General features: G+C 41.9%; 1 protein-coding gene and 1 pseudogene across 3 annotated transcripts; one reads left to right on the forward strand and one right to left on the reverse strand.

Annotated features, from left to right (window-relative positions):
- Positions 1–2,684: 2,684 nt before the first annotated feature.
- Positions 2,685–11,576, reverse strand: LOC147038544 (doublesex- and mab-3-related transcription factor 1-like). 2 transcript variants are annotated; one of them, XM_085904953.1, is made up of 6 exons: positions 11,353–11,576; positions 11,099–11,273; positions 10,061–10,270; positions 9,925–9,971; positions 7,413–7,572; positions 2,685–3,067 (listed from the first exon to the last, which is right to left on the reverse strand). In XM_085904953.1, exons 1-6 carry the CDS (start codon positions 11,548–11,550, stop codon positions 2,934–2,936), a joined length of 924 nt encoding a protein of 307 aa, XP_085761079.1. In that variant the 5' UTR covers positions 11,551–11,576; the 3' UTR covers positions 2,685–2,933. The 2 variants fall into 2 exon arrangements, with proteins under 2 accessions (XP_085761079.1, XP_085761080.1); XM_085904954.1 differs by lacking the exon at positions 9,925–9,971 and having other exon boundaries at positions 10,131–10,270; positions 11,353–11,575.
- A 2,888-nt stretch (positions 11,577–14,464) lies between these two features.
- LOC147038545 (phospholipid-transporting ATPase ID-like) lies at positions 14,465–22,841 on the forward strand (annotated as a pseudogene). The gene is made up of 17 exons (XR_015063830.1): positions 14,465–14,552; positions 18,613–18,674; positions 19,039–19,110; positions 19,207–19,269; positions 19,352–19,427; positions 19,497–19,615; positions 19,751–19,927; positions 20,047–20,253; positions 20,339–20,382; positions 20,474–20,639; positions 20,726–20,914; positions 21,163–21,278; positions 21,342–21,506; positions 21,575–21,686; positions 21,921–22,027; positions 22,106–22,247; positions 22,522–22,841. The product of XR_015063830.1 is annotated as a phospholipid-transporting ATPase ID-like (transcript).
- The last annotated feature ends 286 nt before the right edge of the window (positions 22,842–23,127 follow it).

Here is a 23,127-nt window from a genome sequence, read left to right on the forward strand (position 1 = left end):
CAGAACGTGCACGTCAACCACAACTGTTCCTTCGTTGGAAAATATAGGCAAAAACGTTTTACATAGAGGAAACACCTTAGTTGACTTTAGTTTTCTTTGGTGAATAATTCAATATCTGAAGTTATACAAGGCTGTCAATCAAAACGTACACGGGACCGATGTGGTCAGTACTTGGGAAATATGCAAAAAAGAATCACTTATTACATTTTAGGATTTTTTTTCGAGAGGGACGAGTGATGACGTTTGTTTATTTTATGTTTTAATCTGTAAGATATTAAGCAAAAATTTCAAATTGGACACCAAAAATGTTTTATTCAAACTTAGAATTGGATGTTTATAAAGAAAGAAATATATATATATATATATATATATATATATATATATATATATATATATATATATATATATATATATATATATATATATATATATATATATATATATATATATTATGGACTGGAGGGATTTAAATATTTGTATCGTAGTTGGGGTATGACATGATTTGATTTTTGTTTAGGTAACTATGGTGAGAAGCTAATAATAAAAATCACAAAGAAGCCCCCAAAAGTGTCTGGGGGTTACATCCTTGACCTAGATCTGCATTAAAAATGTTGACATTCTAGCTTCTCCTCCATGCCACTACTCCATTAAGCATAGTGGAGACACTTTGAATTGTCGTTCGCGCCAGCCTGCTCCCCAACAAACCATCGGCTATTAAACTGGAACAAATAAAAGAGCAATCTAGACGGAACTCATCTGCAACTTTTAGAACTTGTACGTTTTTTATGCGCTGCAGTGAATACAGAATTGAGTAGCATCGCCTAATGGAGGTCGCTGTTAGTTTATTGAAGCACATCACGGGATGGATGGTGGGCCAGCCAAGCAAGTGGGGCTATTAAGCTTTTAATTGGAAAATGGCCCAGCACCTCTTCAAGGTGACTAGACGGGTAGGGACAGACTGCGGGTCCGACTCAGAACTCGCTTGTGCACTTTACCTGTCAGTGGCAACACTGGCAATAGGAAAATTTATATTGCGAGGAAAGGGGACTTTCAAGTAAATTAATGTTAAAAATGTACAATGTGACAACAATATTTCAATTATATTTTTGAAAATGAGTATTAAGGAGTCTGAATTTGGATATTTTTTTCAATAATGTTTTAATCAAGGATTTTATTTATTTCACACCTAGTTTTAAATGTGATTGATTATTGAAAAATTTGAGTATGTACAAATGTGAAATTTTTACATAGATATTTTTTTAAATATTTTTCACTCCATATTTTTATAAAGCTTCACGTCACATTGAAAAATATGAATATCCTCAATAAAACAATAAAATCAATGAAAATAACAGTTTTAAATGTAGTCTAAAATTATTTTTTAAATTACATGAAAGTTGACTGTCAAGTTCAAAATGAAATCAAGACAATTACTTGTATATTAAACATGTTTACCTTGGTAAAGTTCACATCACAAATGCTAAGAAACAAAGCAAAAACACCAAAGACAAACAGTGGAGCAGTACATGCAGATTATGTTCTGCAAAATAACCTTTTTTTTTGTTTTACACTTCTGGATAACCCTACTAACAACATTGGAATTGTTACTTGAAACATTGGTGGTAACAGTTTTGGACTTGGGGGGACTCAACAAAATGGTTGTTGGGCACAAGTAGAAAATTGCTGCGATTAGGAGGCGCTGATTGTGGGGCGGGGCTTGTTGTCACCGGGCATTTGATTTAAGAGTCCCTGGGGGAGCAATTTGTTGGCACGTCTCAATCAAGTTTGAACACATTCAGTCTGTGTCTGAAAATACGCACGCACGCACGCAATTGTCAGACTAGGATAGCAAAAAAATTGAATCCTCTTGATGCTCATTAGATTTCGCAGGACCAAGTTTAGTTTGACTTTTGAAGGTGAAACTAACACTGCAGGCCAGCAGGGGGCGTCGTGTCGTGGGGAGGGGGGCAATGGCGACACACTGTTCTTCCCGTGATAAAATGGCCTCCCTTAACTAAAGTCGTAAAAGCGCCGACCATGAAAGTCAATCTTGTGTCAAATCCAATTAAGTCATTATCTGACTGATTGTATCTTTAATTGAAAACAGAAGTGACAGTAAATTTGTGTGATATATCAGCCTCAATCGATACTAGAGCCGCCTCTGATTTATGACGGCGTGGCGCTTATAGGTAACTCCACATTCTTCTCTCTAAAACCACTCGGGGATGAAATTAAGAGTAAGTGCGTTTCATAAAGGAAAAAAAAAAAGAACAAGACGGCAGCGTTATTGATTCCAGCAGATGGGGCACGACCCGCTGAGTGTTAGCTCAAAGAAAACACTCGGACTTTGTTTTCCGACGCCCCTCATCATTTCAGTGCCGCAAACAGACTTGTAGCCACATAAACTCAAGAAAACACTTCACATGAAGAATCTCCTTGAGGCGCCAGAACATTTTTACGCTTTTAATATTAACACAACTGTAGAGGAAAGAGTTGAGGATGCTTTGGCCTTAGCCACACAAGACTTTCAGCAAAATGTACCCGACTCAACGTGCATTTGCCGTCATCGTCATTTGCAGACAAATGATCAGTTTGGCTGCCAATTTAGTTTTGGAGCAAGTCATTTGAATTTTTTGGTGTTTTTTTTTTAAGAAAAACCCTTGGGATGGACGTTGGACGCAGTCTCATCAATGAATCTTTATTAGGGTCATGAAAAAAATCATGTAAAATCAACCGTTATAGGAAAAATATTTAAGAAACACTTAACAAAATAAAATGTAATTTCTCGTTGATTAATAAAATAATCAAACGTATTATTCTATAAAATTGACTTTATGTTGTGAAAATTCTGTTAGCTGTTGATTTGAATGATTAGTGGAGTAAGTTTGTTGGTTAAAAGTGTCGCTTGTCGTGCAAAAACCGAAGCGTGGCGTTCATTCGCCCACATCTTTGTTGATGACAAGACGGCCGGAACCGTTGCGTCCCTCATCCTGCTCCAGGTTGATGTCCGCGAGGTCGCGGAAGGTCATCGAGTGCGGGGCGCCGCCCTCGCCGCTGTCCAATATGGCTGCACATGCAAAAACGAGACAGACAAGATTAAAACATACAAAGGGAACACTAAAACACCGCGTGAGAAGACAAAAAGTACAGTAAACATCAGAAGACGAATTCTAATCTGTGTGCACGTGTGAGGGGGGGAGACAAAATGGCGACAAAAGACTTGTTCAATAAGCCCCTGTGCTGCATTGGCACTCGATCCTGGACGCAAAGCAACTAATCACAGCTTTTACAATGACAGTACATTATACGCGCACACAAACGCACACATATACGCACAGATCAGAATATGGTCGTCACACTTTACAGTATAATCGCAGTATAAATTCAGAACTGCCAGATGCAACCTACCCAACTCTATTTTTCTTACAGTCAACCCTAAAAATTTATCCGGCCCTTCCAACAAGCCCTCAACTTCAAAGTCCGGTTCCAAAGTAGAATTTAGGTTTCAAATTAGGGTTAGGCTATTAAAGTCGGCTTTCAAAGTAGGGTTTTTAAGGTTTAGATTTCAAATTAGGGTCTTAAAGTTGGACTGGGGTTTTAAATTTGAGTTTCCAAGTAGAGGAAAGAATAAATACATGTTGAACATTAGTAGGGGGCGCTAGAGAGACTTTTGTATTCATATATAACAATTTTAAAAGATCCAATTGTTCGCCAGGCTCGACTTGAAAAAGTCGACCAAAAAAGACTAAAAAAGTAATTTTTTAAAATAAATAGGTAAAGCCGTTAAAATTTCTATTTGAGTGTTACAATATTAAAGGCGTATTTGCATTTACATCAGCATTCCGAGTTTCCTGGCTTCCTTCGATGCGATTGGCCGGCGCTCCCTCCCTGCCGTCCTCCTCCCTGTTGTGTTGTGAGGTCATTTCTCTCCTCATTAACTTCCTGATAGGTTTGAGACGCCCACTTTTTTTGTTTTGCTCATCTGCACTTTGTCACCACTTTCAAACGGCCACCTTCATCATTAAAAGGGATGTTTGTGTTGCGAGATGCAGCCGCTGTGCTGTGCTTGTACGCCATTAAAGCCTCCGAGTGTGTGTGTGTGTGTGTGTGTGTGTGTGTGTGTGTGTGTGTGTGTGTGTGTGTGTGTGTGTGTGTGTGTGTGTGTGTGTGTGTGTGTGTGTGTGTGTATATAGAATTAAAGGTGCTGGGTGATGTTAAATGAGGACACGGCCCACATGTTTGCCGTCTAATTCACTTTCCTGTCACATTTGTTTGCGAAATCCGAGTGTGACATGATTTTCATTGTCAATTAGCCCCATGTAGCTGCTACTCAATTATTAATAATTAGTGACGGCCATTTGACTACATTTGGGTAATTACTTCAGGGGGGGGAATGACAAATTCAAACAGTTAATCCTATATTTATATACCTGAAAGCCAAGAAAGTGAAAATGGAATGTAAGTACGGGAAAATGACACTCGTGAAAAAAAACACAAGGCCATAAAAAGATGACAATGAAAAACAGCAGGAGCTAATGCTAATGAAAGCAAGCATCACAAGATTTTTGTGTAGTGAGCATCAACACGGCTATTTTGCTTCTTCTTTGGCTTACTGTGACTTTAGCGGCAGTTGGTGTTGAAAATGTTCGTGCTGCTGGGAATAAGCAACTTTTGCCTCAATGGCCGTCCCTCAGGGGCCGAACAATAGAAGGCTCGCTTTTATTATTTTTTATTTTTGTGAGACGGGACAAAAGTGGGCGTCGGCAACCTCCCATCGTGCTGGCTAAAGAGAGTGTGGGAGTGCATCAAAGTGCAATGGTTGCCCGTCACGCTGAGCAATAAAAGTTCTCACGGGACAGCATCATCTCTCGCTGGCTGTCAAGATAGTCGGAGTCGCTCTGCCAGTATGCGCATTGCGCCGCGTTATGGGGGTGAGCATGAAATAATGCTCAAGCAAACATACCGCCCACTTGTCACCACCTCCAACAGCAAAATCCTCTCTCCTTTGTGTAACCCTTAAAATGTACATTTGAGCGGGAATGGATTTGAAATAGGGTTGAACAATTCAGCAAATCGACATCACAATGTAATAAAATGCAGATCACAAAAGCTTTTCGAAATAAAAAAAACGGTGCTACATGTTGGATCATATTTATTTGATAAGTGCAGTGCTTAAGAAGTATAACATCTTGCGCAATACAGCTTTTCCCATGGGTGGCAATTTATCACTATGACGTTTCTACCTAGGAAGGAATGTAGGAAGAAAATCAGTTCAGAGCTGGTAAGGAAGGCACAGAGGCAGGTTCAAGTGACTCAAGCAAAGATGGAAAGTGCAACGGAGCGAAAGAAGACAGGAAGGAAACTCAAGAAAGACAAGCTTGTCGGAAAAAAAGTCGGCTCAATTCATAAAGGCTAAAGTTCAGGTTGTTGCAATTCCACTCCAGCCCTGTAGGTGTCTCTACTGCAAACCATTCACTGTCAAAACAAATCAAGCAAACGTTTCCACCATCTGTGAACATGCTACATGCTAAAAACAGCGCTAACAAAACAATAATAGTACCAAACAGGACATCGTCAAATCAGAAATGTCCTCAGAACCTTTGAGAATATGTTTCAACATTGTCCAAAGTCAATGGAAAAAGTCCAACACAAACTATCAAAGGAAATGAAGAGTCGCTGTAGTTCGGGGCCACGCTCACAATTAGCACGAGCCGTTAGCGCGGCAACAGCAATTCAATCTTCAGAATGAAAAGTAGCCTGTCACATGACAAGGTTAGCTTGGGATGAAATGGCTCCCATTAAAATGATACGAGCTCAAAATGTCCCTGGACACTTTTGTGCTTTTGTGTGCTTTTGTGTGCGTGTGTGCGTGCGTGCGTGCGTGCGTGCGTGCGAGTGTGCGTGCGTGCGTGCGTGCGTGCGTGTGTGTGTGTGTGTGGTTCGTCGTCATCAGCCGGCTCAGCGCAACCTAATGATCTGGAAAACTCAGTCAAAGGGCAGCCAGGCAGACGGCCTTTAAACATGGCGGCTCACGCCACTTCGAATGTTCACCCCGACTTTTTGTCCATCCATTCCGTCGAGACTTTTTCTTCATGACTTTGAATTGAGAATGAAACAACCAGATAAAAAGAAATCGCAAAAGATGTGACGCTTGACAATCAAGCACTGAATCAACGATCAAATCAGACGACCGCAATATTTATGAAAAGGAAAAATGAATGAATGAATGTTTGGCAGGTGTAAGGTGCCTCCCGCTAGTTCCTGGTTCTGTCTGGTCCACATTTGGACCGCTTTGTTTGGGTCACCAAAATAAAAGCACACTTCTATTCGAGCAGTTTAAGCGTTCAGGTCGGGCACAAGTGACGACAACACATAGAGATTCTTCAAGAATGAAACTGATAAAAAAAAAAAAAATTCTACCATTTGTCCTCTTGTGCCTTTTACAAAGAATCCAGTGAAGCAGGATATTGCACCACTGTGTACACTTTCACACGGCCTTCAACGTAATAGGGAAAGGGTGGACATGGGGAGTTTCTTGACTGGGAATTCTGGGCTTCAAAGAACAAAATGGCGGGATCGGTTTTCGCCTCAATTCAAAGAAGATTACAGATGAGTCTGACCTTGACACCTCTGTGACATCATGATATTCCACAGAGGAGGCTTATTTTAAAAACAAAAGACTAGTTATATGAAAATGTATCAATGTTGATGATACGACACCTGCAGACCTATTACACTGCTGAATGACTTATGGGTTGGATAAGATTAGCGAGTCCTCTTGGCCCCGATTCAAGGCCGCACAGTCTGGGACTTGATCGCAGAAAGCTCAGGCGAGCGTAAGGAATGTTGCACAGGCATGTCGCTGCGGCCAATACCGGTTTCTTTTGTTAACGTGCTGGATGCGGACCAACCGTGTGATAAGGTGCGGGATCCGTGCGCACGAGATGGAACCCTAGAAAATGGCCGCAACGAGGGGATGAGGCGGGGGGACCCTCAAAGGAAACAGACAGGTGAAAGTCCAAAACAATTACAAAAGATATACGGGGGTCTTAAAACCCTGCTGGTGCTTCACTCGGTGAAATGAAGGAAAAATTTGGCGGCAGTATCGGAAGTGTAACAATTTGCATTGATAGTCAAGTTTGATAGCTCGAGACAAATCAAGTTTTTTTTTTGCACATTTAAGACTTCTCCTCCAGGAAATGTGATGTCATGGGGGCTCAGATTTGAATGACACATTTTGAGAAGAATAAAAAATATCTTTTTATATTTTTGACACATTTTGAAGTCTAATGGGAAGTTCCGGTATACATCGTAGTGTTATTTATTTATTTATTTATTTATTTATTTATTTATTTATTTAGAATTCAGGGCCACTTCAAGAAAAGTGTGTGTGCGTGTCATAGGTCACTCACCGGCGCCGATGGCCTCAGAGCAGTTGATGTCCTCCAGACTGTAGTAGGAAATGTCCAACCCCTGCAGCAGGTAAGTGGCTGCAGAGTAGTAAGGTTGCATGTGGTGGCACTGCGGCGTCACGCTCCAGCCCGACATATGGCCGCCGTCTCCATAGGGCACCTGTCCGGTTAAAAAAAAAAAAAAAAACTGGTCAGAGTCTTCGGCAGCGCACGGCAAACTTTTGCAACGCGTCGATTCGCTGGCGTAGGCCGCTTTTCCAATTTCACTTTTTATGGAATGTGATTTCTGTCAGCGCCAATAGCAATACGTCAGCCACCTTGTCCACACCATCAGCTCGCTGACAGCTTTACAAACTGTTATTTAAGCGACACTCAGCTCTTGTATTAGGCTCTGAAAAATACAACATAGATTGGACGGGTGGGCGGGGGGATGGGGGATTGCAGGGGTCGCTTGTCTTGGAGGGATAGCAAACCAAGATGGTCCTCATATTAATATTATTACTTTATATTTGCATTCTGAAGTCAATCAGAAGTTTGTCTGCTTTGATACAAAATCAAAATATCACACTTTCACATCTTTGACTCCAATCTTAACTTTTTTTCTTCAGTAAATTTGACGTTTTCCCAAATAGAAATTTGGAGAACAAATCCAGGGAAGATTGGCCGCTGTGTGTTAGTTTTGGGGGCTTGCACCTCCCTGAGAGGTCTTGACTTTGTTATCAGGCCCCATCTCGCGTCTGCACCCTTATTTGATTTCCCATCACCCACCTGCATGGCAGCCAAGCACCAGTGAGTGTGCAGCAAAGCACCGATTTTTTAGATGCCTCACACGATAAATGACTAAATGTTTCCGCAAAGAAATGTGCTCCTTTTAAAATCAGGACATTATCAGAAAAATATTGCCGTGTTGTAAGATTATAAAAGTTAAAAAGTAGCTTTTTAAAACACCTCTTCACTAAAGCAGTTTCAAAGATTGTAGTTTTAAGGAAGTCGAATGGATGACTTTAAAGAAGTCAAAGACTTTATTTGAAGTCATTTGAAAATTCAACATGTCACCTTCATTAAACATTTATCAATAACATTTTGGATGGACAATAGATGCGACGAGTTTGAGGAATCCAAATACTAGCAGTGAGTGACAAACATGAAATATGAAAATAGACTGTATACAAGTGTCGTGTGTCTGAGGCACCTTCACTTTGACGCAAAGACAATCAAGCGACCGTCTGAATTTGAATAAGCTCGAGATGACAGCTTGGCTAAAAATACCATCAATCATTGAGCGGGATGGCTAAATTATGCTAAGGAGTGCTAACTGATTAGCATTAAAGCGCCGGCTTTCAGCCTCTGCGCGCTGAGGCGAAGCCATTTGTTCCCGCGCCGACAGACAATACCATTAACCTTTGCAATTCGGCCTGGGCCGCCTAGCACGTGGTGACCCCGACGCGTCGTGTTGCTCAGGGTGGGGCTGACTAACATTTATCATGAAAACTAAAACACCTCATTCCCGATTGCTCAATTTGGAAAGCTCATTACGGTCGACACTGCGGAGATACATTGACGCTAAAGTCAAAGTCCGCTTTATTGTCAATTTCTTCACATGCCAGGCACACAAAGAGATCGAAATTACGTTTCCCACCGTCCCACGGTGACTAGACAGTACACAACACTCACATCAAACAGCACAAAGAGTAAAAATGAACAGACAAGAGCAACAAATAAGTAATAAGCAAATAACCCAAATAATAAACAATAAATAAATAAATAGACAAATAAGAGCAGCAAAATGGAGCAAGCGCGCTAATAGCAGACAGCCAGACAAGGTCGAGTGAGGTTTAATCAGGCCGACTGAGTATCTACGCAAGCAAGAAGCCTGAACTCTGCACTCTAACATTTAAAATCATTTTGATCAATTCCAATTTATCTCCATAGTTGGGGTAAAAAAAACATTTTAAATATGTTTTATAAGAATATTCATAACTCTGGATAAGAATTCAACACTTTTTAACATAACTTTTTTAAAATTATTTTATTTCATGCAATAGTCTAAGCCATATTTCATGACTTTAAAAAGTACTGTAATTTTTTTGGTTAACATTCATTTCTCCATAATGTAGCGAATGAGAACATATTCATGAAGATTTATTGCTGCAGCACGTGCATGTAATATAATAAACTTGAAAAAAATGCAAATCTAAAATATATACGTATCTATCTATCTATGTATGTATCTATGTATGTAGCTATCATAAATATGTCTGGTATGTATGCCAATAAGCCTTTAACATTTTTCCTCCTTAAAATTGGTTTCAGAAATTGTTTCAATTGTTTCAATTGTTTTTTTGTTTTTTTTTGTTTTTTTGGTTTTTTGTGTTTTTGCTTTGAATTACGACAAAACATTTGAGATTATACAAGGCGGTGAACTCAAATAAAATTGCATCACAACAAGCATCAGTTTGGTAATTCTTCAAACCTAATGTCAAAGTAAACATAAAACAAAAAAACTACCCACTTGAATTGGTATTGGTATCGGCTGGTACATGATAAAATTCTCCGATACTGTAAAAAACAATCGTAATTGTAAAAAATCTTTTTTTTTAAACTAATAATAAAATAAAGGTTAAAATTGAACAATATAACTTGTGTACCACTATAGAACCGAGGTCCATAAAGTCTTATAATCAAGGTTGCAGAAAGGATTATTCCCATTGTTGTCACCTGGTGAGGTTGATAGTGGTGTGGTTGTAGCAGAGGGGGCTGGTACATGTTAAGGGGGGAGGTCCTCAACTGCAGCTCATCTTGAACGTCAACTTGCGCCCTGCTAGTCTCTGCCGCCCAGCTGGAACGACTCCCCGCACCTGACAAACACAACACACCCCCAGTCAGTCTTTGCTCCCAGGCGCCCTCTACAGCTAGGAGCAGGAATAGAAAGCAACCAGAGCTCGCCTCCTTTTTGTTCCCGCTCTTGCGGTGGCGGAAGCGGCCTTGACCTGTCATGCAGTGCGCCACCTAAAATTGTGTTCTCAGATACCAGAGTGAACACTGTATCAACAAGCGTGTCTCACGCCTTTTCCCATGCATAAGCTTTTCATGATACTATTACATGCTGTATCTATCACGAGGTTTGTCACAATAACGAATGTATCTCGGCCAAGGACAAGCTGTTTGATAAAGTTGCCAAATATGTAATAACGTGATATACATCTGATAACTGCCTGATAGCTGGATCAATTAACCTTTTTTTTTCTCTCTAATAACATCGTGCCCTATTTGCCCCAAAACATTCTGCACACAGTCTTCTGATGAATATTGTGTACGTAAATTTCTTCTGGTTTAATATTGGTCTTTCAAAAATAAGTCAGGAAAAAATGAAAGCAACAGCCATTTTTGTCAAACCCAGATGAGTTATAGGTAGAACACTCGAGCTCCTCAGAGGAAAGCCAGAGGCCGGAGTTCAACTCGTGACCTCTGAACTGTTATAAGTCAACCCTGCTTATGTGCAAGTTTCACACTTGTGATGACATCACAGCATTGCAACATGACGTCAAGTACGAGAACTGCAGACCCTCAGTTCATTTTTCACATCATGTCCTCTTAAAAATTATCCGTAGATCTTTGACACATCAGATATTTCCAAAACATTGCCTGCGCAGTTCATAAATGTTTTATGATGATTGTTGCCTAACCTTCGTCAGACAGCAGAGAAGAAGAATCGCTGGCCAGTGTCAGGGGTCGTCCTTGGGCCGCCGACGGGCGGCGGGGCTCTTCTTTACTTTTCACCACAAATGCCGTGGTGGCCTGCTTTCCCAGGTTGCAAATGCCTAGCTTCTCGTCCTCAGCCTGCGCTCTCCTCAAGGCAACCTGGAAAACCAACAAATGACTTGCAGGTAAAGCTTCAGACAATGTTACCAGGTGGATGGATGTGTGAATGTACGTTTACCTGAGCCGCCATGATCCTCTGCCTGTCCATTATGAGCTTGCACCTTTCACATTGGCAATCCTTCCACAGGCAGAACCGCTTGTGGCCCTTCAGTTTGGACACCAAGCCGTGGTTGCGACAGCGGGCGCACTTGGGCTCTCGAGGTCCGCGCCGCTGCGTCGATGACGACTTGCCGGGCGGAGGTGCCAGCTTGCTCATGGCCGGGCTTGCTCGCAAATGAAGTCCTACAGGAACTTTTGTTTTCCCCACCAAGGGTGGAGTTATTCTACACAAGTGGGAGGAAGTGGGAGCTAGATACAGCCCCCCACCATCATTCTATGTGGCCCGCGAAGACAAATTGTGCATCACATTTGTGTGTCATTACTAGAATTGCAAATTGTCTTCACTTTATCTAATACCTTTTTTTATAATTTAACCAGTTTTTACTCGACTGATTTGAAAACGACTTATTTGACAATTTGTTTTGTAGCTTTTACTGTATATAATATGAGGTGCTCATACATTCATAAATTTGTTTGACACCCTTGCGCTAAGCCCATTAGCCTTCATTATTGATTTGATATATGTAGAGATCTGCAAAGTATAGAAAATAAGGATCTAAAATAGTTTTCAGTGTTTTCATCTCAAGAAAGGCAGAAAAGTAGCAACTCATACTCAAGTAGGAATACCAGTATTTGTGAAAATAATGTACTCTGGTAAAATACTGATTTAAGATTTTGACTTTAGAAATAGTACAGAAAAAAATGATCTCCAGTAAAAAAAAAAACAACAACGTTTATTTGTGTCAGTCATTTTTAAGTTTTATTATAAAGCTCCAGAACAACGTGAATGGCACGTTTGACTCACAGATATAATGGCCTTCTTTTTTCTTTAAAATTCTTTTTTTGTCAATTGTATTTAGCAGTTGTAATCGTGCCCATTTTATTGCGACGCGTTTATATTTTTAACACTTTAAAACATCAGAAATAAACTCAAATTTCACCTCTCAGACAATGGGGGCGGAGCTTATTGAAGTGCTGGGTAGGTACAGTACCATTTGTCGCCAGCAAGTGACGCACTCCCCATATGGTTGAGGTTGGTATTTGAATTTTGGTCAGTCGATAGTTTATAATTTTCGATTGTGAATAGAGTTAAAAACAAAAACCAGCATGAGATGACGCATCATTTTGGGAATTGTTTAATTTAAAATAAAGTTAAAAAGAAGGCCCTTTGGGGTCCGTGTGACGTTTCAGTCCAGCGCACGTTGAGCCACGCCTCGAAGTGCGCCCCGCACTCAGCCAACGCCGACTTGGCAATGGAGGGAGGCGACGAGAGAAAACAGAGGAGCTTAACACGGAGAGGAGGGATGTCTGGTGGAAGTCGAAGACCAGTTCCACCACCTGGGCTTTCTGCAGCGGCGTGACACGGCAGCAGATCACCGCTTTGCACATGCACGCCGGGCGCAGGAAGTCGAGTTCCATGCTGCGTTCCAACGCGTATGCCTGCCACAACAAAAAACTAACACCAATGTAACTCTTGACTCGGGTCCGACCCATATGGAATTTCTTTTTGGCTGATGTTGAGTACCATATTTGACATCATAAAACTCCGATAATTGGAACGGTTGTGTGCAATTTTCTTTTCTTTACAGGTTGTGATGTGTTAATAAGTAAAAAATAAAGCAACATTGACATTCCACAAAAAGGAGTTAAGAGCTCATTTAAAAGCCAGCAAGATTAGAAACATGCTAATAAAAAAAAGTTTCATGGGCTGTACCAGACTGTGTCCGTTGATGACAAGGCCATACTCGCCGTTCACCGATTCATCCGCGAGGACCTTCACACTTTTACCCAGAGTCCTCTCTGGCAAAAATGTGCAATCCTCAGTGGCACCTGGTTTCATGGACTTCTGCGCATTCCTGGCACATGTGCAAGAATAAATTAAGGAAAAAACACAATTAAAAATGGTAGGAACAAAAAAAATCATCAATAGCTACCTGAGCTCCTTGCCTCACATCCTCCGGTGAGTTGCCAGAAATGACAAAGACGTCGTTCATCTCCTCACGTAGCAGGTTGCACGAGTATGCAGATAAGTGGTACGCAACTGAGGAATAATGAATGAAACAAAATCAACTGACACAAAAAAAACAGAATCTAAATGAATATCACAACTAAAGAAATTCTGGAAACAATATAAAACTTTTAACTCTAAAAGGTCAACTAAGCAAGGCAGATCAATTCGAAATAAAATAAGGCAAAAAAAAAAATTTCAAATTAAAAGCTGAAAGAAAAGCAACAAAAAACAATTAGCTATTACATGTATTTAAAACTTGAATACCTTGCTTGTCGCCAGTAAGAACCCAGATTTTGATGTCGGCTTTGGACAGCTGCTCGATGGTCTGTGCTACTCTGTCCTGCAGCTTGTCTTCGATCGCCGTCGCCCCTAGCAACTGGACGGGCATACGTGACAGCTTACCACATCGGCTTCAACTTGGCGCAACTTGCCCGGGCCGCCTACCAGCAGGTCGGTCTCGATCTCCTCGTACAGCTGCTCCAGTTTGTCCTCGTGCCCTTCCAGCGCCGTGCTGGCTTCGTGGTGGCGCTGTGGCCACTGGAGGAAAAAGTCCTCGTCCAGGTCTTTGTAGGCCAGCGCCAGGGTCCGCAGGCCTTCGCCTGCAAACTCCTGCAGAGGGAAGGCAAGAAAATCGCGTGCGGGTTTCCCGTAAAGCGCGGGATGTGCTCTCACGTTGAGGTGCTCTGTGTTGACGTTTGTCAGTTTAGCGCAGGAGCTGTGCAGCCTCTCGCAGATGATGGTGTCGGCTCCTTTGCAGTACAGTGACAGCTTACCCTCGGGGCTGCAAACTGGTTTGAAGATGATGGAGACAAGGGAATAAAATAAAGAAATCAAATATAATCAAATATTTTTCTCCATTTTAGTTTCCGTGAAGCACCGTTCATGTATTTTTTTCCTGAATACTGGCCTTTGCATTTCTTTCGGCTTACATAACATGACTCGTGGCTTTTACTAGCTACCCAGTGACGCCTCCCAAAAGAAGGCCCTTTGGGGTCCGTGTGACGTTTCAGTCCAGCGCACGTTGAGCCACGCCTCGAAGTGCGCCCCGCACTCAGCCAACGCCAACTCGGCAATGGAGGGAGGCGACAAGAGAGAAAACAGTGGAGCTTAACAGCGGAGGGATGTCTGGTGGACGTCGAAGAGTAGCGGTAAGAAAAATATTATTCTATCGTTTGTGCCAATTCGGAGCGAGAGGGCGTCTTTTCCTTTCATCGCCAGTAACTGGACTCACTCGTCGGCTCGGGAGTCACGGTAAGTTGCCCCCCCTGCCCCTCGTTTTCTGTGAGCGGGCTATTGTGTGTATTTTTGGACGTTAAGTTTGTGAAGTGAGGAAAGAAGAAGTTGGCCTTGCTCAGCTTCTCTTTTCTTTAACGGCAAAAACTGTCAGATTTCTATCCACGGCTAAAGGGAAAGTGCTTGAGTGGGATTGTGACACTTTATTTGACTTAATTCATCTGTGGTATAACATCATCTTTTCACGTGACACATTGAAAATGACAAGGTAAAGTATGAAATGATCGTTTCAGAGGCCACTACACATTATGTCCAATTGAAAACAAAAACCTCAACTAATTGCGCTTAACGTTGACATCATTTTTTTCTTCTTTTTTTTAAATTGAACTTTTTGTTTTAGACGTGAAGTATTCAAACTCAAAAGAAAATATAAAATCACGATATAGAAATCCCTAACAGTAGAAATTAAAATCAAAATCTTGACAGTGTGTAATTTAAAAAATAAATAAATAAAATGTCTTCATTGCTACAGCAAATTCAATCTAAAATTGGTCTGTTAGTTTCCATAATTCCATCCTAATAGTCTGTCATTGACCTTAAAAGGTTTGTAAATGGGCCTTCATTTGATCTCCTATCAATCAATAAATGTTATTATTCATTTGTAGAGGTCAATTAAAAGGTCAGGGGTTTAATTGGGTAAGATGAGAGGAGCACTTAGATGTCAGGTGAATTATTCAGAGCATGATTGTTCATGTCTCTTTGTGCAGCGTCCCTGAGTTTCCGGTCAACGTTAGTCGTAAAGTATAAAACCACGTAATATGTTGGAGACACTTAATTTGTCCAATTTGGACATGTCGCAATCTTGCATTCATCTGCTACAGTTTGGCCTTTTCCACAAACTAAAGATGTGTTTTGTATGCATCGAAGAACATGAACAAGAACAACATCTAAAAACCTCCACGTCAGGTTGACGGAATCTTCTGACCGTCTTTGATGTATACGTTAGGTTTGTTGAAGACTCTAAATTAGCCGATGTTAGGTTAGAAAATCGCCGATGTTTCCCTAAACACACAAAAAAAACCAAGATATTTTATCTGTTGAAGACTTGTTTTAAATGCTTACAAAATCATGCTCACGTTTGCTTGCGTTTGGTTCATGGATCACTCGAAATTCTCCTAACCATTTTGTTAGGTTCAAAGAAGAACTATATCTGACTTTGATGTTACAAAAACAAAGATTGTCACTGATGCATACAAATCTCAGACTTTGTTCTATAAAAAAAAGAGATTTTACGAAACATTTTGTTACATAACAGTTTTTTTTTTTCTGTATTGAAATCTCTTCAACTGCTAGCTAATTGTTGACCCACAGCAGATGGAACTACTTTAAGCGTGTTTTCCAAACACAAGCCAATTTCCTTCCTTTTGTCTCTACATGTTTGGACTTCCCTGCTCAAAATAGTCCTCCAAATGTATACTGTGTAACACAGATGCTAAAATTAGTATCTCAGGTTGTCTAAGAAGTCCCTACATGTTCTTCGATGCATACAAAACACATCTTTAGTTTGTGGAAAAGGCCAAACTGTAGCAGATGAATGCAAGATTGCGACATGTCCAAATTGGATTTCTGGTTGCCAGATGTGGCCGCAAAGCCTAAACCCGCCCGGATTGCTCTTGAGCAGGTGAAATAATTCTCAGACGTTGCGTTTGCTTACTTGCTGTTATTATTAAATTGCGGCTTTGATAAAACAAGGAGCCTCTCTGATAAAGCCCTGCGTTACAAAAGCTGGCCTGGAGCATTCCTCAAAAACCAAAACGGGAGTTGGTTTCAAAGGACGACAGTACAGCCTTTCCTAGGAAGCAAAAACGTTCTCCTTTCTTTTCTCCGAAAGAAGCCGCTTGCTATTAGACACAACGGAGGAAATTCAACTTCTCCCTTATCTGACAACTGAATGGAAGAATACCACAGGCAGTTTCTCAGAATGAGTCGTCAAAGGAAGGTGGTGCTCTGAGGTTAGGCTCACCTCAACAATCTAGTCAAAACAGGAAATGTTTTTTTTTTTAAAACGTTTTTTTTTTTATTCCCATAACAAAGCCCAACCCCCCACAAAAAAAATCACACCATTATTTCCAGCTTCAGTGTTGCCTTTAAGCTAACAAACTCACAAGCAAACTAATCAGATGGTGTTCTACTTTACTTTCTGTAACGTAAAATGTCTAAAATGCTACTTGAGTGCATAAAAGCTCAAAAAAGGCCAGGAAAAAATAGTTGTGCTCCTCTGAATATTGCCTTTTCTCTGGAACGCCTTTGATGATCTATTTTGATTTTAAAAGCTGAATACACAAAAGTTCCGAGACAGTACTGGCCTACACGTGCTTGTTCACGCACAAGGTGGATCAAGTGAGCACTATTTTCTGACAATGGACGCAGTGTTCAGCGTCCAAAGTAGAGATGAATTCAGCGGACAAGACAGCCATTCATGCCGCTCGACCTTTGAACCCTTCAGCCGGTTACAGGTGAATGTGACACTGGGATACTGTTGGCTTTGCACCAGCATCTCCTCTCACATCCATCTCAATGATGCTGAGTAGCTTTTTGTTTCAGTCCGTTTAGTCGTAAACCAAAAATTGTTTGAATCTTGCGATGGATGAACCAACAAAAAAACAATAAAACTATCAATTGATCTAAAACGACCTCGTTAAACTTTGGACATGATGGCGAGCTGAGTTTAAAAGTCTTCTGCCTGTCGGTCTTGCGTCACCGTGGAAAATATTTTTTCTAATTTAGTGAGTGAACAGCGAGTGACTGTTTGTCTTGGGAATGTGTAGGGGAGATTCATGCGCTGTGTGTTCCGTTAAAGGACCCAAACACACCGTCTTCAAAAGTGCGTGGAGTTCCCATCCAAAGGCGCATTCCTGGACTATGCGGCTATTTATAGCGCTGACATCACCTTGGTGACCAAACGTTTGAAGGGCGGTCGAAACTGAATCTGTTAGAGATGTTCCGACTAATTTATTGTGCAAGAACCACACGAGACAGTATGCCCTTTTGAACACTTGCACGTGGAGAACTTGTTCGTCATTGTAGATACAACAATGTCCGAACAAATTCTGCAAGTGGAGAATTTGTTCGTTGCTGTAGACACAGCAATGTCCGAACAATCACCCTCGCAGTAGAAATAAAACAAAAATAATCCCGCCTCCAAAAAGTCACGGTGACAGAGATCATGTTGTATTTTTAATAGGAATTAGTATTGTATTTTTTTGTTTAATTTCAGTCCATTTTTAGAGCACTTTTTTTTCTGTCTATTTTATTTGGATGAAAATTGTTCATTTGAACTTGTTTTTTTATTCATTTTAAAATAAATAAATACAATAAATACATTTAAAATGAACAATTTTCAAATGACTAATTGAACTCCCTTCCCAAATTAATACATAAAAAATAAACTCCGAAAGCCGAAGTATGAATTTAATTGATGAAGGCAAAAAACAAAGGACGTTTTTGCTTTAACGTTGCTAGTAGTTTCAGGCTTATATTTTTCTAAGCATTTGCATTTCCGAATGTTGTTAGCTATTTTGTTAGCTTCCGTTAACAACGCTAACCCCGCGAACTCAACATGTCAGATAGGTATTTATTTTATTTGACTCACGGTAAATGTGCATGGGAGCGGTCCGAATTCCCTTCAAGCGGCCAGCTGCGTCACCACGAGTTCCCAAAAAAACGCTCGTTTCCCCCTTTTTTGTGATGATCTTACATCACGCAACCGCTTCCCTTTGTGAGATACACTCAGAGAGATCTTATGAAAGATACACTTATGACCTTTAAAGGAATTCCAGAAACAATGAAACGAGCTAAGATGATGTCATGGCTTAAACATAAGCTCAGGTAGACAAGAGACTCAAGGACTACTGAGTTTGAATGCGGAAAAGCGGGTAAATAATCAAACTTTTTATTGTGCGCGTATGCTTCTAGAATCGCCACCGGAATGACAATCAAGTCAACAACGGAAAAGTCCAAGTCCTCATCGATGAAAAGCAAGTATTTTGATTTTGATTGTTTTTACATGGATTTACAAGTCAACGGGATTTAAAAAAAAAAAAAACAATGTCATTCCTGTGGCTACTTCAGAGTGGGAGTGGGGGGGCTTGAGTGTTTTGAGTGGGTTGCACTGCTTACTCATCACAGAAGGCGAAGCAGTTTGTCTGATATTGAAATGAGCTCAAGCAAAGTCGCTCAGCCTCACAACCGAGTTACAGCAGGAAACACTCCGGAAACTTCCTGTGGGCAATGCAGCTACCGCGACCCAACGCCCATATTTGGGTTGGGTTGATTTCCTGAAATACAAACGCCGCGTTTGTTTTGTCATCAAACTTAACATCCTGTTTCTAACCCCACCAGACTGCGCAGCAAGAAGTGAATGGACATCCTGTGGGAGACATCATCAAGCTGGAAAACAACCAGTTTGTCACAGTGAGGCTTTGATTGACACATGTCAAAAATATATTGGAGTGCTCCTTTGAATTTGAGGGCCAAACTGCTTATAATGCCTTTACAACTGTCTCTTAGGCTGACCTCCTCCTGCTGTCCAGCAGTGAACCTAGTCTACATCGAGACAGCAGAGCTAGATGGGTAAACCCTGGTTCTGGTCCTGGTACAGGCCGACGACCAGCCATTTTTTGTTTGGGCCCAACATTTTTCTCCTTTCCCTCAGCGAGACCAACTTGAAGGTACGCCTGGCCCTGACGGTGACCTCGGTGATGATGTCAGCAAGCTGGCAGACTTCAATGGTAAGACACAAAAAAAAGTGAACATCGCTGGTATTTGTCTGAAACCTTTGTACGTTTGTTGTCATAAAGGCAAAGTCCTCTGCGAGCCTCCCAACAACCGTCCAGAAACCAAACCAATGCAGAACTGCGGCAAAAGCACTTTCAAGAGGACCAGCGTGGACCATCTGATGAACGTCCTCGTTCTGTTTGTGAGCACATTTCTTTGATCTGAAACAAGTTAAACAACCACTTAAAACACCGGCCCGACCGATTAATCAGCAGGCCCTTCGGCGTCCTTGACACAATTTGCACCGCACCCCCTCCCTCACTGTTCCTGCATGCAGATCTTTGGCTTTCTGGCATTCATGTGTACCGTCCTTGCCTTCGGGAACTGGGGGAGGGCTCTGCCTTCAACGTCTTCCTGCCCAGGCAGAACGGCCACGATGCCGCCTTCTCCTTTCTCACCTTCTGGTCCTATGTCATCTTCCTCAACAAGGTGGTGCCCATTTCGCTTTATGTCAGGTGAGGACAAAGTGCTTAACTCTGATCGGGTATTTTGGGGGCACCGACCATGTACGTTTTTTAAATGTAGCCTCTGAGTTGCACTGAGCCCAAGAAAATCTTCCCTTTTTTTCCCCTGGTGTGGAGTTCATCCGCCTGGGCAACAGTTTCATCGACTGGGACTGGAAGATGTACCACTCTCGCAGCGACATCCCCGCCGTGGTGCGCACCACCACGCTAAATGAGCAGCTGGGTCAAATCAAGTACATGTTCAGCGACAAGACTGGCACCCTGACGCAAAATATCATGACCTTCAACAAGTGCTCCATCAACGGGAAGACGTATGGTGAGCAAACTTGACTTTTTGGAAAACGATATGGTGGTAAACGTCGTGGCATTCACATTTGTGGTGCGCTGGTGTTCCTTCACAGGCGATGTCTTTGACTACATGGGCCAGAGACTTGAAATTAATGAGGTGAGATTAGAAAGGTCAAATTTTTTTATGTATCTTGATCTCTTTTTTTTTTTTTTTTTAAATGCCACTCTCATGCTGTACGTGTGAGCAGCACACCGAGATGGTGGATTTTTCTTTCAACCCGCTGGCTGACCCTAGCTTCACCTTCCACGATCACGCGCTGGTGGAGGACGTCAAGCTGGAGATCCCCGTAGTCCCTGCCTGCTTCCGACTGCTCGCGCTCTGCCACACCGTCATGGCGAAGGAAAAGAAAGAAGGTGAGCTCATTTTGCGAGGCACAGTTATTTATTTCATTTACTAAATCCCCCAAAAAACAAAAACAAACAAAACTTCCCACTTGCAGGGGAGCTCTCGTACCAGGCTCAGTCTCCTGACGAGGGCGCTCTGGTCACAGCCGCCAGGAATTTCGGCTTTGTCTTCCGTTTGCGAACGCCCGACAGCATCTCCATTGTGAAAATGGGAGAGCAATGCACTTATAAACTCTTGGTCATCCTGGATTTCAACAATGTCCACAAGAGGATGTCCGTCATCGGTACACAAGCGGGGAAATTGCACTATGCCATTTTTGAAGTATGTCTGACGCCCCGCCCCGATGGGAGGCGTCACTGGGTAGCTAGTAAAAGCCACGAGTCATGTTATGTAAGCCGAAAGAAATGCAAAGGCCAGTATTCAGGAAAAAAATACATGAACGGTGCTTCACGGAAACTAAAATGGAGAAAAATATTTGATTATATTTGATTTCTTTATTTTATTCCCTTGTCTCCATCATCTTCAAACCAGTTTGCAGCCCCGAGGGTAAGCTGTCACTGTACTGCAAAGGAGCCGACACCATCATCTGCGAGAGGCTGCACAGCTCCTGCGCTAAACTGACAAACGTCAACACAGAGCACCTCAACGTGAGAGCACATCCCGCGCTTTACGGGAAACCCGCACGCGATTTTCTTGCCTTCCCTCTGCAGGAGTTTGCAGGCGAAGGCCTGCGGACCCTGGCGCTGGCCTACAAAGACCTGGACGAGGACTTTTTCCTCCAGTGGCCACAGCGCCACCACGAAGCCAGCACGGCGCTGGAAGGGCACGAGGACAAACTGGAGCAGCTGTACGAGGAGATCGAGACCGACCTGCTGGTAGGCGGCCCGGGCAAGTTGCGCCAAGTTGAAGCCGATGTGGTAAGCTGTCACGTATGCCCGTCCAGTTGCTAGGGGCGACGGCGATCGAAGACAAGCTGCAGGACAGAGTAGCACAGACCATCGAGCAGCTGTCCAAAGCCGACATCAAAATCTGGGTTCTTACTGGCGACAAGCAAGGTATTCAAGTTTTAAATACATGTAATAGCTAATTGTTTTTTGTTGCTTTTCTTTCAGCTTTTAATTTGAAATTTTTTTTTTTGCCTTATTTTATTTCGAATTGATCTGCCTTGCTTAGTTGACCTTTTAGAGTTAAAAGTTTTATATTGTTTCCAGAATTTCTTTAGTTGTGATATTCATTTAGATTCTGTTTTTTTTGTGTCAGTTGATTTTGTTTCATTCATTATTCCTCAGTTGCGTACCACTTATCTGCATACTCGTGCAACCTGCTACGTGAGGAGATGAACGACGTCTTTGTCATTTCTGGCAACTCACCGGAGGATGTGAGGCAAGGAGCTCAGGTAGCTATTGATGATTTTTTTTGTTCCTACCATTTTTAATTGTGTTTTTTCCTTAATTTATTCTTGCACATGTGCCAGGAATGCGCAGAAGTCCATGAAACCAGGTGCCACTGAGGATTGCACATTTTTGCCAGAGAGGACTCTGGGTAAAAGTGTGAAGGTCCTCGCGGATGAATCGGTGAACGGCGAGTATGGCCTTGTCATCAACGGACACAGTCTGGTACAGCCCATGAAACTTTTTTTTATTAGCATGTTTCTAATCTTGCTGGCTTTTAAATGAGCTCTTAACTCCTTTTTGTGGAATGTCAATGTTGCTTTATTTTTTACTTATTAACACATCACAACCTGTAAAGAAAAGAAAATTGCACACAACCGTTCCAATTATCGGAGTTTTATGATGTCAAATATGGTACTCAACATCAGCCAAAAAGAAATTCCATATGGGTCGGACCCGAGTCAAGAGTTACATTGGTGTTAGTTTTTTGTTGTGGCAGGCATACGCGTTGGAACGCAGCATGGAACTCGACTTCCTGCGCCCGGCGTGCATGTGCAAAGCGGTGATCTGCTGCCGTGTCACGCCGCTGCAGAAAGCCCAGGTGGTGGAACTGGTCTTCGACTTCCACCAGACATCCCTCCTCTCCGTGTTAAGCTCCTCTGTTTTCTCTCGTCGCCTCCCTCCATTGCCAAGTCGGCGTTGGCTGAGTGCGGGGCGCACTTCGAGGCGTGGCTCAACGTGCGCTGGACTGAAACGTCACACGGACCCCAAAGGGCCTTCTTTTTAACTTTATTTTAAATTAAACAATTCCCAAAATGATGCGTCATCTCATGCTGGTTTTTGTTTTTAACTCTATTCACAATCGAAAATTATAAACTATCGACTGACCAAAATTCAAATACCAACCTCAACCATATGGGGAGTGCGTCACTTGCTGGCGACAAATGGTACTGTACCTACCCAGCACTTCAATAAGCTCCGCCCCCATTGTCTGAGAGGTGAAATTTGAGTTTATTTCTGATGTTTTAAAGTGTTAAAAATATAAACGCGTCGCAATAAAATGGGCACGATTACAACTGCTAAATACAATTGACAAAAAAAGAAT

The sequence above is a fragment of the Syngnathus leptorhynchus genome, unplaced genomic scaffold (assembly GCF_054491065.1).
Source record: "Syngnathus leptorhynchus isolate UIUO unplaced genomic scaffold, UIUO_Slep HiC_scaffold_51, whole genome shotgun sequence".
NCBI lineage: Eukaryota > Metazoa > Chordata > Actinopteri > Syngnathiformes > Syngnathidae > Syngnathus > Syngnathus leptorhynchus.

Coding starts and splice junctions, on each gene's coding strand:
- LOC147038544 (XM_085904953.1), bottom strand. CDS start 11,550: ATGAGCAAGCTGGCACCTCCGCCCGGCAAGTCGTCATCGACGCAGCGG. Junction 9,972..10,060: donor TGGACCTCGGTTCTATAGTG/GTACACAAGTTA, acceptor TGTTTTTTACAG/TATCGGAGAATTTTATCATG. Junction 7,573..9,924: donor CGATACCAATACCAATTCAA/GTGGGTAGTTTT, acceptor TTAACCGGACAG/GTGCCCTATGGAGACGGCGG.